Genomic DNA, 18,863 nt, shown 5'->3' on the forward strand with positions numbered 1-18,863 from the left:
TAAGTTTTGCTGAATCAGTCTCTGAGGTGGTTCCCGTTGCTATCCCCTCCTTTTTGCTTTTACTCCTTTGTTCTTGCAAAGTCTGTCATCTATAGTCTGCATTACTGCAGTAGCCTCCTAGTGGGTTTCCTTACATCAATACACTTAAAACACTTCTTGAACACAGCTTTGAAAATGTGATCACTCCTTTACTCAAAAGCCTTTGACCAGTTCCCATTGCCTTCAGAACTCCAGACTCCGCGCGGTATTTGAGGCCCAAAGCACTCTCCAACCACCATACCCACAGACACTTCTAATGTTCTAGTCACAACAGACTGAATCCAGTGCATCACCTCAGGAAGCCTTCTCTTACTATCACTAATTATTAGGCATCACCATGCCTAATTATTCCTTCCTGTGGACTTCCTTGGCTTTTAGGAAAACATTTAAAAATTGTTATAGAGATATAATTCATAAACACCATCATTTTACAGTGTCCAATTCATTGGTTTTTAGTATAGTCACCACGTTGTGCAACCACCCCCACTATCTAATTCCAGAAAACTTCTATTACCCCAACAAGGAATCCCATACCTGCTAGCAGTTACTCCCGATTATCCCCTTTCTCCATTCTCTGGCAACCACTAATCTGCTTCCTGTCTCTATGGATTTGCAGATTTATGGAAGGTCCAGAATAGGACTTCTCATACAAATGGAATTGTACAGTAAGTGATCTTTTGTGCCTTGCTTCTTTCACACAGCACGACATCTTCAAGGTCCATCCATGTTGTAATATGTATCGGCACCGTCCTTTTTATTGCTGAACGATATTCCACTGAATGGATATACCTCCCACATTTTGTTTGTCCATTCACCAGTAGTTGGGCATTTGAGTTGTTTCCACTTTTTGACTATTATGAAAAATGCTGCTATGAAAATTTGTGTACAAGTTTTTGTATGACTAAACGCTTTCACTTCTGCTGGATATATATCTAGGAGTGGAACTTCTTAGTCATATGGTAACGTTTAACGTTTTGAATTGAGGATCTGCCACAGTTTTCCACAATGGTTGCACTATTTTACATTCCTACTAGCAATGTATGAAGGTCCAATTTCTCCACATCTTCACCAACAAGTTATTTTCCATTATTTTGATTATAGCTATCCTAGTGGATATGTTGTCTCTCACTGTGGCTTTGATTTGTCTTTCCCTAACATCTAATGACGTTGAGCATCTTTACATGTGCTTTTATCGGCCATTTGTGTATTTTCTTTAGAGAATTCTCTTTCAAGTCCTTTAACTATTTTAAAAATTGGGTTACTGTCTTTTTATTGCTGAGTTATAAGAGTCCCTTATATTTTCTAAGCCCTCATCAAATATATGACTTGCAAATATTTTCTCCCATTCTGTGGGTGAATTTTTTTTTTAGGAGGTCCTGGGGATTGAACCCAGGACCTCATACATGGGAAGCAGGCACTCAACTACTTGAGCTACAGCTGCTCCCTGCTTGTATTTTTGATGTCCAAATAAATGCTGCCTAATCCAAGATGATGATTTATACCTATGCATTCTTATAAGAGTTTTTATAGTTTTAGCTCTTTTGTTAAATCTTTGGTCCCTTTTGAGTTAAATTTTTTATATTGTGTGAGGTAATGGTCCAAATTCTTTCTTTTGCATGTTCATATCCAGTTGTCCCAGTACTATTTGTTGAAATGATTATTCTTTTTTCCATTGAAATGTCTTAGCACCTTTTTTTGAAAATCACTTGACCATAGAGATATGGTTTAATTCCTGGGCTCTCAATTCTACTTCACTGATTTATAAGTCTATTCTTATGCCAGTACCACATTGTCTTGATTAGTCCATGACACTTTGTCAATATTTAAGTTTATCAGCATTTATAATACATTATGACTATATTGTCATTAATCCATCCATGTCCTTCTGGATTACAAACTTCTTAAAGGAAAGTTTCACCTCTCATTTATCTTTGCAATCTCTCTATTCCTGCTCTTAACATCCCACAGCCAATCCATGGCATAGTACCTGGCACACAGCAGGAACTCAATGCTTATTTAAAAAATGAATTGATTTTCACATCTCTGTGCTTTTGATTTATGCTGTCCACTCACTAGCATTCCCTTCCTCATTTCTTTTGCCTACTGAAGTCCTGCTCTTCAAAGCCCAGAGAAACTACTTCCTCTTGAAGCCTTTTCCCACATTTCCCACTAAAAATTGTTCTCTTCTTTGTTCTCTTATTGCTAACTCTTTGTTCCTTCCACTTTCTTTCCTACTCTGATTTCGATTTTCCCCAACTGGATTTTAAACATGTTGAAAGAACTGTCTTTTTCATCTTTGTACACCATAGGAACTAAAACAATGCTTTACATACACAGTGGGCACAGAGTAATTTGCTGAATTGAAATGAAGGGGTGAAGAGATAGCTGCAAGTCACACCTATTAAAGCAATCTGCTTATTCCATTCCAGCCAGGTTAATCAGCTTATTATTCCCTGCGCACACTATTCCCTGGGCCTGGAAATCCCTTCATCCCCTCCACCAACAGTGCCCCCCACCTCTATCAGTCAAGCTCAGCAATCGCCTACCCACCCCGAGCATCCCTGCCCTCCTAACCCTTCTCCAAGATAATTCCGCCTGAATCACTACTTTCCTCAGTTCTGATGTTCCCTCATTTTATTCTACCCGCCTCTCAGCACTTATGTGCATTTTTGTCAACATGGTTACTATCCCACTCAATTACCCAGGAATTCTATTACCCTAATAGCTCTATTGGACCAAATCTGCTTTAAGATACTCTACTGGCTTATGACAATTCTTTAATACTCCTGGAATTTTTTTTTTAAAGTTTTTCCGTGATAGGACATGGACTGAAAATTAAGTTGTACATATTGACAAGATTGCTCTCATTATTACTGTTATTGTTCTTGTTGTTGTTATTTCATTAAAGCAAAAGCCAGACTATCCTCAGCGGTGACCTTACCTGTAACTCTTTCTCCTCCTGCCTCAGCATATTCCTAAGGATCTGGGTGGCATGTTTTTGAACTTCAGGATCCTAGGAATGGAAAATATGACAGTAGTGAGCATTGGGGGACCAGCTCAATGGCTTAATTCCTTCCTACTCGCTGATTCCTGGGCTAGGAAAGCTCAGGAAGTAAAGCCTGGGTCATAAGCATGTTTTGTACAACACTCAGTACCTCAGCAGAATTCAGTAAATATAAATGCTTCTTTTGATTTTACTCCTCAACTTCCTAGAAACCTTGACTGTAATCATCTTTGCTATCGAACTGCTCTCTAAAGCCCAACCAACTTGTCTCCCAGAACTTGGGAACTGGAAAATCCTGCTCCCTACACCTATCCGCGTCTTGTCCTCTTTTAACTCCTCACAAGGGCTTTCCCTCAGTGCTAGGGTTCTCTCCCTCCTGGTTTCTCTCCTTTTCTGACTCTCTCCCTTCACCCAACTGGGCTCCATATGTTTCTCTTCCAAGCAGCCTTTTTTCTCTAGGAAGCCTTTCTTCCACTCGACTCTATTCTGTATCTTCATAGCACCGACTGGCAGTCATTTTTAATAGGTGCCTTCTGTCCCAGCCTGGAGGTTTGCATTTCCCCCACAAGGAGGCGTACCCCCTAAGGGCCTGCTTAGGGTCCCCCACACACTGAGGAGACACCAGATGCTGCTGTTTAATAAAACTGCAAAAGTATTTACATAGTAGGAGGACACAAAGGCATGGAACAACCCCTTTAACTGCAGTCCTCCTTTCTGCTTAGCTCCTGATGGTCTCTCATCGATCTCTTTGGCTTTCTCTGCCTACCTGTTCAATTTAACTGACTTTCCTCTGCCATGGGGGGGGGGCTGTTCAAAGGGAAAGCAGAGTGAGGAGAGGGTGCCAGGAGGGCCGTTACCTGCAGAGGTCTGGGTCCTGTGATGCGTTGTGGAGGTAGTAGAGGTGGAGGAGGTGGTGGTGGTGGTGGTATCACAGGGATGACCTGGGGAGCTCCTGCAGGGGCTAGATCCTGCTGGAGCCCAGAGATACCCACAGAGGAGGGTGAAGAGCCCAGGAGGGTCAGTGCAACATAGGCCCCAGCTGAGGAAAAAGAGACAGAGAGGCTTGCTCAAGTGGCATTGTTTTGTGGAGCAGACATTCAGACTATAAAGGAGGGGACTCACAATTCATTAAGTTTGAAAGTTCATATTCTGTAGGTTAAGTTCTCCTCACCTTTCCTGCCTCATCCATTCTAACTCCTGCCCTTCTGCCTTGCTTCTACTCTATTATTGCCTCCTTCCCTTTCTTCATGCAGACTTCAACCAAACTTCCATTAATATCTGCGAGCATTCCCCATGGGCTGCCTGTTCAGTCCCTTGCTTCCTCCTTTACCTCATTCCATCAAATAGCCAAGGTAAAGCTTCTGGCACACTGCCTGCCTGGCATATAGCAGGCATTCAAATTCTGGCCCTCCATCCTCCCCAAACTTCCTACACCCTTTAATTCTTTCCTCAACATTCATTGCTGCTATTTCATTACCTGCACAGACTCAATTATTGGGCCTTCCAGGTTGCAAACAAAGAATATTTTTGCTTTTTCCCCCAAACAGGAAATAAGTGGGCATGAATGTCTGTGAATTGGAGAGAGGTGAAAACTGTACTTGAGTGAGACCTGGAATTCTATGTAGGTTATGGCCCAAACAGGAGTGGCAAAGATGGGTGTGAGTAAAAATAAAGACATTTGATGAGAGGTTAATAGTGCCTTCACTTAACAGGATAATAGGGAATTGAGGCAGCCTAAGTGGATTGTTTAATGAAAAGATTAAAGATGTGACATTAGCTGCCTTGCACAGCTACAAAGGAAGCCTCCTGGACCACCAGACCTGCTGTCTTCCCTCCCTTCCTCTTAGCCCATCTGCTCCCCTACTTGCTTTAGTTGTCAGCGATCTCCAACTCACATCTGATAAGCTTCACCACTTCCAGGTGTGAGCTATTGGTCACCATGGTGCCATTCACCTGTTGGGGGACAAAGGCTATTAAGTAGTGGTGGTGGAAACCCAGAAGATCTTTCCATGAGTTCAAAATGCCTCTTCTTTAGGAAGCCATCCACTAATGCTTCTTACCTGCCTCTGGTCACTTGTTCACTCAAATTCACATTATGAGTTTGTTCCTATTCACATCTGCTAAGTGTTCTGTCTCTCCAACTATCCTTTACATTTCCAGGGCTGAAACTGTGTTCATTTGTCCATTCGTTCACTTGTTTATTTTTGGCATATACTTTCCCAACTGTTAGCCTTGTACAAAGGTTTTTATGAACTGAGATGGTCTGTTTTCTCCTCACTAAAGGATTAAGGATTCTCCTGATCTAGGATCTCCTTAACAAGTCTAGGACTCTGCTTTACTGAAGAATGCACTGAAGGAAGAGGGCAGATTATAGGATTTTAGAACAGTCAAGGACCTTAAGTCAGCACTGAATGGGGGACAGGATATCAACCTCAGAATCCAAAGGCTTCAGTCCTTCACTAGTCACAACCCCTCCCTCTTAATCTTATTTGTGAAATGAGAATAATAAAACCTGTTCTAGAAGGTTGGTTACTACAGAGGCAAGAAAGGCCTGGAGTATGGAGTGTAGACATCTTAATTCCCACTCTCCCTCACACTCTACTACTATGCTAACTCCCTGGTACCACTCCTAACGTGGTGGCTGACTGGCAGCTGGTATCAAAAGGGAAGGATGCAGGATAGGCCAAGGCAACGAGTGACCCATCACATGCTGCCTCCTCTCCCAGGGGTGGGAAGGGATCCACTCACCTTGATGATCCGGTCTCCCTCTTTCACACCGGCCTTCATGGCTGCACCTCCTGTAAGGAGAAGGCCTGGTCAGCACAGCCCAACAACCTCTCCCAGAGGTCATTAAATTTGAATCAAAGTCCCTCAGATATCTCCCCAAAACTTCACTTTACCTTTCTGTATTAGGTTAGCTACCTCAAAGGCTGCATGTCTATTCTATTCTGCTCCAGTAACACAGCTGCTTTTAAGCTAGAGTGGACTTGAGAAGGTCACATTTCTTGCTTTTCTCCACTTAGCTCAGATGCCAGACTTCTGACAATAAGGCACGGTGAGGCTCCAATTAGACTATGTGTACACATATGGATGCTTTATTTGAATGTGTCTGGATATATTTTAAGGCCAGAATAGAGTTATTTCTTATCCAGTGGGAAGAATGCCTTTACTGTAGTAACTACAATTACTAAAAGTAATAATATTTATTAAAGGAATATGGAGAAAAGGATTAAAACAAGAATTTTCAAACTAGTAGCTCTGAAATCCCAAGATGTTTACAAAAAATGTTCTGGGGGTTTCTACCATTAAAGATGACAACGTTAACTTTTAATTTCTGTTAAAATTTTTAAAAACGATTTACATTTTCTCCCTTTAAAATGGACCAGAATAAGTGCTTCTAACCACAACTGACTGTGAGAAGCTCAGAAGACTGTACTCACGACACTTTCTGATTATCAGTTAATTGAAGGCTGCAGTAGTTTTGACCATTATATAGTTTTAAATGACATAGTCCTGGTTTCATTTATACCCAGGGAGTATAAGAAACACTAAAGCTGAAACAAGTTAATAATAAGCATGAAAAGTTATATTTTTGTAACTTTGTCCCAAAATGATCATAAAATCTGTAAGTTACATTCATCTGATCAAAACAAAAACTCCCAAAAAGCATAATTGGAAGTATCTAGTTTAAAAAGAGAAAATACAGTGGTGATTATATTCCAATTTGACTTTTCAGTGTTGGGAATCAAAACTACCCTCATCTAAAGTGTATTATTTGTGAAAGAGTACTTGCAAATAACTTAAAATTCTTTCTTAAACTGTCGTTTTTAGATACCAAAGGCGAACTTTATATAAACCAGTCGATTTCTTAAAGTTTAAAATGCAAGCATTTCAAGCACTAGGTTGCAAAAGTGGTCTCCAGGCTATTTTTAAGTTAAATTTCATTTTGCTTTTTAAATTCACATTTAGTTCCACAATATACAAACTGTTGCTCATTTAAAACTTGTCAAAATAATTAAGCCTTTTTTTAAACAAAATTAAAGCTATACAGTATTTACCACTTGTCAAATTGAAAAAGTCTATACAAAGATTAAAATTATACTTAAACTTTGTATCACAATGTTCAATATAAATATCTATTTTTTTAAAAATTGAATATTACTCTCTATCATTATACAGACAAAAATATTTTTAAAAATTTCTTAGGGGGTTCTCTGGATATTCCAGAGATTGTGAAAGGGGTCTCTGAATCTCCAAAGCCCAGGGAGGCCAGGTAAAGAAGCCAGGTTAGCTGAGAGGCCAACAAAGAGAAAATGAAGGAGCTGGAGACAACTGTGACTTCTGAGTCCCTGAAAAGTCAAAAGATTAGTGGCTCTTCTGTTGCCAATGAAGACAGAGGTGGTCATAGAAGTTTACAAAGCAGGAAGCTGCTATGACATCTCTCTTTCTATTTTTTTAAAGGAAAATATATCCTTTAATTATTTATTAGCCTGGCAAAAGAAAGAGCCAGCTTGCCTAAATGTATGAGACATATGAGGTGACTTCTAGTAACTCAGTGATTAAAAAAAATTAAACTCTTCAGAGTAAAGGGACTAGAGTAGAAGTCCACAAGTTAGTAAGCATGGGAATCCCTGCAGTTATCTGTTAAAAAGCATATTCCCTGCTTCCCTTGCTGGAAATTTATTCAGTAATTCTGGGGTTGGGTCCAGGAATGAGGATTTCAGTCAATTATCTGAGGGCATAGGTGATTCTAAGGCAGGCAGGACACAGACTGCGCTTTGAGAAACAGTGAACTAGAGACTCCCTGGAAAGGATAACAACTACTGCGCTGTTACCCTTTCTTTCCTTTTTTTTCCTGTCCTTGCAATTTCACTGCCAACCCAAATGAAGTCTCTGCCCCTCTCCTCCCCCAAACACACCCACACTTTCCAAAACTCATATTTTACTGCAAGTCATTGTTGCTCTTTTCTTTCTGAGTCTGACTCTGCTCAGGAAACGCAAAGTGAAGGAAAGCTGAACCCACATTTCACTGGAGGGGATCCCACACGTTCCGTATCACACAAACTACAGAGGCAAAGTATACGTTATTAGCAGGACCACTAACCCTGTCCTACCCTAGTTCAGGAACCTTGAGTAAGGGAAGCCAAGAATAAAAGTTAAAAGTATCTTTTCAGAGCTCTTCCCCAGGATATGAAAAAAACAACTCCCCCTGATAAAAACATTTAACTCCAAAACTTAAGAAGCCATAATTATGTATACTCTTCTATCAACCACATACCTTTTTTTTTTTTTTAGTTTATTTTATTTCTCCCCACCCACTCATTGTTAGCACTTGCTGTGTCTGTCGCCTTCCTTGTTTCTTTAGGAGGCACCAGGAACTGAACCCAGGAGCTCCAATGCAGAAGTGAGGCACCTAATTGCTTGAGCCACCTCCACTCCCTTTTTTGTTGTGTTTCTTATGTTATTGTTCTCGTGCCTCTTGTTGTATCATCTTGTTGCATCATCTGGCTGCACCTACCTGACACGTCAGCTGCCTGCTCTCTATTCCTTTCCTGGTGGCCCCAGGTTACCAGACCTAGTCCTATTTGCTGCACTGCAGTCCACTCGAGTGGACTCCTAAGAGGAGTCCCGAACTGCCCCCTTCCCCTCATCTCCTTCTGTTTTCTTTGGCCTGGGTCACTTAACAACAAAGAATCTACCACCTGGTATAAGATAGTGCTTTGAACTTTAATACGCTGAACTTTGATGTCACTTGATAGATTTGCTTGCAATGTGTTCCCACTCTTTACACCCTTCTCACCAAATTGTTTTTTTCCCCCATCTTTCAAACCACTCTGAAATCTTATTTCTTCTAAGAAGGTTTCCCAAACTGACCAGAAGAGAAATGACTATGTCCTGAATCACAAACTACCCAAACACAAATTTCCAGACACTATTCTCTCCCAGGTACTGCCCCTCACACATCATTTACATTCTGGCAATTTATTATTTAGTGCTATGTTGTATGTGCAAATGTGTTCTATAGCCATTTGGACCAGTGTACCAGTTTCAAATTGTAAACCCCTGCAGCACAGAACCATCTGCACTTAGCAAGGTGATGTGAAGGTATGTATGGACAACTGGACCTTTGATTCCTCCAGGGCATCTTCTGGCTTATCACAGGGGCTCCCTCAGAAGGCCTGATGACCTGAGGGCTAGTCTGCAGTGTTTGCACTTCCCAACTGGTGAAACAAACCTAGAAATGTGATCCCTAGTAATTCTACTTAGTGGCTTAGCATTACGGACACTTCCCCAGAGGCCCCTGGGAACCTGTTCAAGAGTTACTCATTCATGCCCTCTAGGTCTCCTGGGAAAGCGTTGCAAGTTCTTCAAGTCATGGGGCACTGTCAAGTTTAAGAGTCCTTAGTAGGAACTGTCCTCTCCAGGCAGGAGGGATGCAACACTCACCGGGTCGTACAGATTGCACCAGAACGATATGATCCCCACTGACTGTGAAGCCGAAGCCATGCTGGTCCTTTTGGATGATGACACAACGTTGAACAAGACCTGACAGAAGGTGAGAGAGAGAGAGAGAAGAGGGCGAGGCAAGACTTGTCACTGGACGGTTAGGGCATAAAAGCCCAGATCAGCCCAAGAAAGCTCGTGTGGTTCTTTTCCCAGAAACCCTTTCTTGACTAACCAAATTCCCCCAGATTTATCTTGCCCAAACACACGGCTGCAATGACTTGCCACCCTCAGTGATTCACAGTATTCTTTAACCTACTTAGTATTCCATGCAAGAAGTTATTCTCCTCTGAGGCACTGAAATGTCTTTCTCTTGTACGTCTCTCCCTTTTGGTGTATCTGGGTGAGACTGGCTATAGAAGGGGAGGGGTCAAGCGAGGCTATCCTTCTGAAGACTAGTTATTAGAGATAAGCAGCCCCCAAGGACTGAAGCCCCAATTTTATGTCAATTTATGTCCAAGGAGTACAGCAGGCAGGATGCCAATGCTTGCTGAACTGTTCTGCAGAGCCGCAGCACTCACAAAGGATGACTCTGGATTGGCCCCTTGCCAAATCCAGGAAAAGATAAACAAAAGGAGAAAACCCACATTTTCAAGAAGTACATACATATACAGGACTTAAAAAAAAAAAAAAAAAGAAAGAAATGAAACCGAAAAAGAAAAGCAAACAGGCTATGACTATGAACTGTCTCTATCCCCGTGGGTATATACTGGACATTGTATGTGTGACTGCATCCTGTAATGGTTGAAGCATGGGCTCTAGAGTTAAGGCAGAACTGCTCCCAAGCCTTGATTCTGTCCCCTACAAACTTCCACACTTGAGCAAGTTTCTTTATCCCTCCAGGCCTCAATTGCCTCTGTCTGTAAAATAAGGACAATGAAAGCTACCTTTTATAGCTGATGTAGGGACTAAAGGAAACAATTTATATAAAATACTTAACACAATGCCTAACACAATACATGTTAAAAATATAAAGGCTAAGTTCTTTAACGTTTGGGGTACATACACATGGATCTGTTTGTATGGATATATACCTCTGGTTCAGGAAGATTACCTGTGGTTTCAGAGGAGTTGGAAGGTTGGCGGTGATGGGAAGGGGACTTGCGCTCAGGTGCTGAATCTCCCAGAGAAGACAGGCTGCTTAACCTGGAGATGGAATAAGAAGAGCCCGCTGATGAGGTGGGTGGAGAGGGACAAACCCTGTAGTATAAGGAGGCCCTTTCAAATACAGCTCTGAACCTTGAGTAATGGGAGACTGGCCCTCCCACATGTAACACACTCAATCTGGTGGGTGATTAGCCATGTCTACACCACTGGTACCACCTATCTGGAATCCTAGGCTGGCATGATCTCTTTAATACCAAGCAAGGCATGAGGGGAAATAGCCCTTCCTGGAGTCAGGAGACAAAGAGACAATAGCAAGAACAGGATGTGCACACATACACACACGCTTGTTGGGTCTTACCAGGCTGCAATGGGGCTGATGGAACAGAACGGAGCAGCAGAGAAAATGAATGCAAGAGAAAGACAGGAAAAAAAATCAAACAGCTAGTTAGTTTTAGGTGATGATTTGCAAAGGAAGGGGACGCTAGAGGGTAAAAACCTGGTAGGTCAAAAACACACAGAGGCCTGCATGAAAACAGCAAAGAGCGGCAGTGGCTTTAGCAGAGACTACCTCCCCCAGTTAAGCTTCATTTTTGTCCTTCAAAGTTCTACCTCTTCAAAAGAGTGGTCTCCTGTCGGGTAACTGGCAACTCGTATACTTTTCTAGAAAGGAGGGGCACTGTAATAGCATTTATATTTTGGGCATCATGGGAAAGTAGGAATTTGGTCTGTTCGGTCATAGTACTCCAAATCTACATTCAGTTCCATTCCCACAGCCAGCCCAAGGCACATTGCTTAGAAATTATTAAAGATCCTAAAACTTTAAGGTACCATAAGCCATGGAAGCAGAAGGCTTAGCTCTATCTCCTTTTTAACTAGAACCCTTACAGGAGAAGAAGCTCAAATCATTACTGAGCCCTCTTAAAAAAGTATACAAGTTACCCATTCTCTAAATCAACAGTTGCTGCTCCACAGAAAGGGACATCCTATGACAAAAGACAACGCAGAGGGCTAGTCATGAAGTACTGTTTGTTAATGGCAAAAGAACGGAAATAATCTAAATGTTCACGAGGGTTGAATGGATAACTTACAGCACATCAATATAATGACACAGTATTCAGTCATATAAAAAAGGAAGCCTTTTATACTGATAAGTTATCTCTATGATAAGTTGTTGGGGGTGGGGCAAGATGCAGAATTACGTGTGGAAAGTAAAAAAATAGGAGGAGTAAATTATACATATATTTCTTTATATATATATACATACAATATCTCAAATATCTTGGGAAAGGTATAAAAAAACATATAACATTGCTTGCCTCCTAGGAGAAACTGAGTAACCTGGGGCTCAGGGATAGGATTAGAGACTTTTCCCAATATTCTCTTGTAACTTTTAAATTTTGAATCATGAGAAGGTACTATCTATTTGGGAAAAAAAAAAGAAAACTAACTTCTATCTTTGAAAGAGGGAGACTTCTCCCCCCCTCACCTTGGCACCCCTCTTACCTGGACAGCTGAGACTGCTTTTTACTGGTTGATCTTTGGGTCGGAGAGAGAGAAGGACATCAAGGAAGAGAACATGGAGCCCAGGAGAGAACGATGCAGGAGAGGAGGAAGAAAGAGAAGAAAAACAAAACGACATAAACCAGACAAAGACATAGGAGGCTGTTGGTTCAAAAGAAAAACCACAACAAAGCTAAGGATCCAGGGGTGGTAAATGGCCACAATGCCGCAGAGTGTGATCTTACTAAAATGTAAATTCGGCCATGTTATTTTGCTGCTTTTGGAGCCTGCCACATTACATTCAGAGAAAGCCCATCCTGTCGTCAAGCTGTCTAAGCCACTGGCTATAGCACACGATGGGAGTTATTGCCCAGGCATCCCTGTTAAAGGCTCCTCTGAAGTTCTCCACAGCTCCCAGGACCTTTCCTCAATGCAGCGTGCACACGAGAAGGTAATGGTCTGCGAGTCGTAAGGGTGCACAACCAGGAAAGGGTGGAAGGTCCGTGGAGGCAGGGTCGCCAATGACTGCCACACAGGAGGTCCACACAGTCCTATTACTGGTCCCTGCTCTTTACTGTTCTCTCTTCATTGCTACAGTTTCTGGCTTCTGCCTTTGCCCACACAGTTTCTTTCTGCTAGATGTTCCAGGAGGGAAACTTTCAGAAACTGCAGCTTCTGGTGTTCTTCAACGACCCTATTCCTCCTTCTCTGTCTACCCTCTGTGCCACCTTCCTATCCTGGGTAAAATTCAGCTTAATTCATTATGACACCACCAGCCACATGTAGTTATTTAAGTTTAAATTTTAAATAAAATTTGAAATTCAGTTTCTCGGCCACACTAGCTATATTTCAAGTGCTTAACAGTCACAAGTGGCTACTGGCTACTGGCTTGGACAGCGCAGGGTAAAACATATTAAGCACTGCAGAAAGATCTATTGGGCAGAGCTGCTCTAGACACTATGCCAGGTGCCAGGCCTTCAAAAATGAATATGGCACAACCAAGTGCAGCTAGGGGATGTGGTAAACATACAGAACTTTAGTACATCACTGAGGAGCAACAGCCCCCAATCAGAGGGGGATTCTCAGAATAGCCTTTAAAGGTCTTTCACTCCAACCGCTGACCTGCTGTCTTCAGTTGGCTCCACAACATCCTACCACTCGGTTACCCAGGCAACCTCTTTGCTACCCCAGGTTCAGTTCAGACCTCCTTGTTGCTTTCTTCCTAGGTTCATACAATTTTTCCTCAACCATTTGAAACCTGCAGACATTGTAACACTTTACTCCTAAATACTTCAGGAGACAGTCCTTAAAACCTGGAAAATTTTCCTATATAATCACGATGCCCTCAGCATACCCAATGAATTCGACTTTGACACAATATTATTATCTAGTATACAGTCTATATTCAAATGTCCCCAAATGTTTCAGTAACATTCTTTATAGCTGTTGCTCACCCACCTAGATTCAGGATCCAATCAAGGATCTCAAACTGCATTTACATCATGCCTCTTTTAGATCCATTTACTCTAGAACACCTCCCCCCTTCCCCACCCTTTTTGGTTTCTAATGGCATGGACATTTTGAAGAGTCCAGTTGTCTTGTAGAATGTCCTACAATCTGGAATTGTCTGGTGATTCCTCATGATTAGATTCAGAATTAATATTCTTTTAAAAGAATATTACGTTAAATGCTGTTTTATAGCTTGTCCTATTACTGGTGATGCTAGGTTTGATTACTTAGTTAAGCGGGTGTTCCTAAGATTTCTCAAAAGTAAAAGTACGTTTCTCTATTTAAAGTAATAAGTAATCTGTGGGGTGATATTTTGAGACCATATGAATAACCTGTTCTCCAACAACCTCTTACCCAATAGTTTATTTATTCATTGATGATCCTTGCCCAAACCATGTATTATATTGATGGTTGCAAAATGGCAATTTGTCAATTCTATCATTTCTTCTATATATATTAAAGCAGGCTTTTTTTCCCAAAGGAGGTACTGGGATTGAATCCGGGACCTTGTACATGTGAAGCAGGCACTCAACCATTGAGCCACACCCACTCTGCAGCAGGCAATCTTTTGCAAAGAGGGTCATTTCCCCCACCCCCGTCCCTTTCCGCCTGTTTTTTAGAGTAGTCTTATGAACTCATGGATCTTTTTGGTCCCTGTCCCCACAATGGAATGCATTATCATCCATTATCACCATGATCCTTTTTGACATTAAAAATGTCCTAATTTGGCCAGGGAGAGTTTCTACATTTCACCATCTGTATTGAGTACGATCCTGTTTTCTGGTGCAAAAAGATATTCCAGTCTTGTTTTTTCCTTATCCCAGACCTGGAATCAAACATTTCTCCAAAGACCCCTGGTTCTTTTTAGTAGGAAACAAGATCTGGGTACTAGGTGCTCACTGCTACTGAGCATTGGTTTTCAGGCCCTTTTAACACACAAAGCCAGGAAATATTTATTAAGAAATGCAGAGTTCATACTAATACGTCCAGTCTGAATCCAACACTGTCAGGGTTCTTTCTTGTCTGTCACCATTCTACATTGCATCTTTCTTTTTTCTTTTTTTCCCTTTCTTTTTATTTCATCTTTCTTTTCTCATAGTGAAAACTCAGTTCCAAAACAATCTCAATATATTTACTCATTTATTCTATTCTATAATACATACAAGAGAGTTTCTGGAGTTACTAGATCAACATCACTAGGAAGAGCAAACCTACCAAGAAAAGTTCAGAGCTTCCTGGCAATTCCTTTTGTCCTTAGATTACAACCCACCAAAGGCATACAACCAGAGTACTGTGTTCAAAAGTTACTTTGCAGTAATTCTTTTTTACTTATCACTGAAATACATTTTGGTTACTTTATATTTTTTTTAAGATTTATTTTTTATTTATTTCTCTCCCTTGCCCTCCCCATTGTCTGTTCTCTGTGTTCATTCACCGTGTGTTCTTCTGTGTCCGCTTGCATTCTTGTCAGCAGCACTGGGAATCCGTGTCTCTTTTTGTTGCATCACTTTGTGACACTTCTGGGCAGTCTGCACTTTTTTTGTGTGGGGCAGCTCTCCTTACAGGGCGCACTCCTTGCGTGTGGGGCTCCCCTACGTGGAGGACACCCCTGCGTGGCAGGGCACTCCTTGCGCGCATCAGCACTGCGCATGGGCCAGCTCCACACGGGTCAGGAGGCCCTGGTTTGAAGCCTGGACCTCCCATGTGGTAGGCCGACGCTCTATCAGTTGAGCCAAATCAGCTTCTCTGTATTTGTTCTTAATTTTAGGGTTTGCTTATTTCAAGTTTATTTCATTTTACTCTTTGAATATGTTAAACATTTACATTGTTCAAAACTCAAAATGAAATTGACAAAATGTATTCAGAAGTGTCACTCCTATCCCTACTCTCCCTTCATCCCACTCCCCCTCAACCCCAAGTAACTATTTTCATTCCTTTCTGGTTTCTTTGGTAAAATTAAGCAAAACCATATAACTATTCTTATTTCCCTTTCTTGCTTACACAACAGGTAGTCTTCTACACCTTTTTGGACCTTGCTTTTTTTTTTCCCTCCATTTAAAATATCGCTGACATCACTTAGTATCAGTTAACAGAAATCTTCATCTTTTTCTTTACAAGGCAGCCCACATTCGGACACAAATGTACTTCCCTCCTACACTGCATGCTGGCAACCTGTGTTAGTCTTGCTAGAAGTGAGTGAACAGAGGGCAGGGTTATGGCATATTACTTCCCTATATGTTCTAGTGCAGCGCTGGGCACAGAACAGGGACTGCCAATGCATGTGCCAACACTCCTCATTCTAGCCTGGAGGGTGGGTGATAAAACCCAGGGAACACTTGGTGACCTTCCAGGTAACAAAGTTCCAAACTAGCAACCAACCCACATATCCCTTTTGTTGGCTTATGGTGTGTTTTTGTTTGTATGTATTTTTTTTTTAATTAGTTGCTAAAACTTGAAAGTCAAACAATTTCATACTACAAAAGGGACCTATTTCTGGTTTTTCTTGCAGAGGCACAAGTCCTGGCCCCACTGGGTTTACTTTCTCACATGGTGACAATCAATTGAAACTGGGTGCTATCAGCCCCCGCTAGGTGGGGCAGAAAAGTCTTACATGTGCCTAAACTCTACCACTACCTGCAGCTGTTTGTTTCACTCAGACCTGAAGGGTATATGAGTTTGAACTCAGGGTGGGCACACAGCAAGGGGTCTGGGGATTAAAGCAACAATGTTAAGGGAATAATGTTATGTCCTTTCCAACTGTCAATGGGAGGCTCCTGGTCTCTTCATCCTTACCCTCACCTTACCACACCTGGGTAAATGAGGGAAAGGACAAGAAAGAATATCCATATTCTGTGGTAAGGACTTCCAAGTTCTTACATCTCCCAGGCACTGTGCTAAACACTTGGTGTACCTTACCTCACTTAATCATCATAGAAACCTGATGAGGCTGGTGGTGAATCTCCATTTTTCAGATGAGTAAACAGAGAGATTTAAGTGGAGTTAGATGTACATAAGGTCAATCTGATTTATATGATCTGTGGCCATATCTAGAGGTACTTGGTCTTTATTGAGCTTCTCGCCTCTTTTCTCTTTTATATACCCACACACAATTACACACACACACACACACACACACGATACATACACATCACATACACACATACAATCTATGCATACAAACTAAGCCATATATAACACACACACATGATACATAAATATAAAGAGAACAAGGCCCACTACATGTAAGCTGACTTAGGTCTTCCAGAGCCTGGGACAAAGTAATATTCCTTGGGTCCCTCCCCAAAGCCAGGACTATTCTTTACTACTAAACCAGTAAAGAGCCGCCCTGCAGGGACCTTAGCTCTAGATTAGGTCTATACTCACAGAACCCTGACCTGGTCTTACTGGTTTAGTTCCCCCTTATCTCCCACGGTGGAGCTTCATACAGGCTCTGGGCACCCTAACTTTCCAGGGATTCTGCTTTAGGGTAGAATTTCCCCCAAGGCCTAAGTCTAACAAACATAGCCTCCTAGGCCTGCACATCTCTACCATTAAGACCATGAGGAAAGAGACCTCTTTGCAGACAGCCCCTGCTGAAAGAATGTGACATAAATGATCCAGAAGAGCTTATTAAAAAAACCAAGGCAAAACAAAACAAAAAACCTCACAGCAGTTGCTGTTTCAGCCTGAACCAGAGAGCCAAGTTTTAACACTGTAGATGGTTTTGTAGAAAAGGGTTTAAAAATAAGGGAGTCAATCATGGAGATGCAGGTGCTTAGCCCAGTCCTACCCCTAATTCTCTGTAAGCCCTTGGACAACCACTGTAGGGTCAGTTCTCTCATCTGGAAAAGGGGACAAATGGAGAGGAAAAGTCTCTGGCAATGTAGTCAGAAAATGTTTCCCTCTCAAATGGGTCACTTACTTACCCGCTGAACTCCCCTCTCCTCAGAGCTCCAACCCAGCAGGTCTGGGTGTGGAAACTACTCATATTTTAACAAGCAGCCCAAGTGATTCTTATCCAGAGGATCTTAACTTTGAGAAACTCTCAAAACAAGTTGCTTAAACTTCTGAGTCTATCCTCAGCTTTCCCATCTATAAAATGAACACAAACTGATGATACTTGCTCCTGGTCAAATGTTCCCTCCTCAGGAAACAGTGCCGTAGAGTGCTCCTGCCAGCAACCTGAGAGTTACCTTTGACAAGCCCTCTCCTCACCCCTAACTCTAATCAATCACCAAGTCCTATTGATATTGTCACCTCAGAGTTCTGAAATCCATCTATTTCTCCCCCTCTCTGCCGCCACACAGGTAAGGCATCATCCCTCACCTAGATCAACTGATCTCCCCGCAGCTATTCTAGCGTCAGCACTCCCAATGCCCATCCATTCTCTACACAGCAGCCAGGGACCTCAAAAAAAAAAAAAAAAAAAGTAAGAGCATAGAAAACCCTAAGAAACCACTAAGGTTTCCTGCTGTCCTTGTATAAAGTCCAAAATCCTTAAGAGATTCTTCACACTAACGCTGCTTACTCTGAATTCTAGTCTCTGCCTTTCTCCCCCTGCTCCCTCAGGGGTTGAACTCCCTCTTTCCTCCCTTCTTCCCTCTCCCTCTGCCTAGCCAACTGGTACTCAATGGTTCAGCTTAAATGTCTCTTCCTCAGTGAGGCCTTCTCTGACACCCCACTAAGTGGATCCCTCCAAAATTTCCCTTTCTAGTACCTAACTCAATAGTAGTTTCTGTTGACGTTTCTGTGGATTAACACCTGCTTTCCCCATTTAAAGATAAACTTCATGTCTCTCATTCCTAGTGCACACAGCAGCTCCAGAACGCAACACAGATGTTCAATGTGTTGAATGGTAAAATTGGACAATATATGCCAATGAATTTTGTAGACATCAAAATATTCTAATAAGCATATTCTTATCACAGCAGTTAAGAAATTATTTTAGTGACCTCCACAAAGCATGATTAGGAATTAATACACAATTCCATAGTTTTAACAAAGAAGAAATAAAGTAGGAAGATGTAAACTTCTCCATGGACCCAAGATAGGGAGTAACATCAGCCTCGCTGTAAGAGCTGTTTAAGCTCCTGGATTTGTCACCATCTTCCAAATTTCTAGAATTGAATTCTGTACACACACAAAAAACAGTGAACCATTAACTAAATAAGCAAACAAAAATGAGTGTTAAAGTGTGCTG

The 18,863-nt window shown here is 41.7% G+C and overlaps 1 protein-coding gene across 23 annotated transcripts in view; it reads right to left on the minus strand.

Moving 5' to 3' along the window:
- The window catches only part of ARHGEF11 (Rho guanine nucleotide exchange factor 11), a 116,518-nt gene that overhangs the window by 46,996 nt on the left and 50,659 nt on the right, over window positions 1-18,863 (minus strand). For 14 of the 23 annotated variants that reach the window (XM_058309904.2, XM_058309907.2, XM_058309917.2 and 11 more), the window contains exons 2-8: window positions 12,158-12,190; window positions 10,602-10,693; window positions 9,491-9,589; window positions 5,792-5,841; window positions 4,939-4,996; window positions 3,901-4,082; window positions 2,981-3,052 (exon numbers count right to left, since the gene is read on the minus strand). In XM_058309904.2, the coding sequence (XP_058165887.1) occupies window positions 2,981-3,052; window positions 3,901-4,082; window positions 4,939-4,996; window positions 5,792-5,841; window positions 9,491-9,589; window positions 10,602-10,693; window positions 12,158-12,190 (586 nt within the window). The remainder of the gene's footprint in view (window positions 1-2,980; window positions 3,053-3,900; window positions 4,083-4,938; window positions 4,997-5,791; window positions 5,842-9,490; window positions 9,590-10,601; window positions 10,694-12,157; window positions 12,191-18,863) is intronic. The other 9 variants (XM_058309909.2, XM_058309912.2, XM_058309910.2 and 6 more) reach the window with 1 other exon arrangement.

Source organism: Dasypus novemcinctus, chromosome 13 (genome assembly GCF_030445035.2).
Source record: "Dasypus novemcinctus isolate mDasNov1 chromosome 13, mDasNov1.1.hap2, whole genome shotgun sequence".
NCBI classification, from domain to species: domain Eukaryota; kingdom Metazoa; phylum Chordata; class Mammalia; order Cingulata; family Dasypodidae; genus Dasypus; species Dasypus novemcinctus.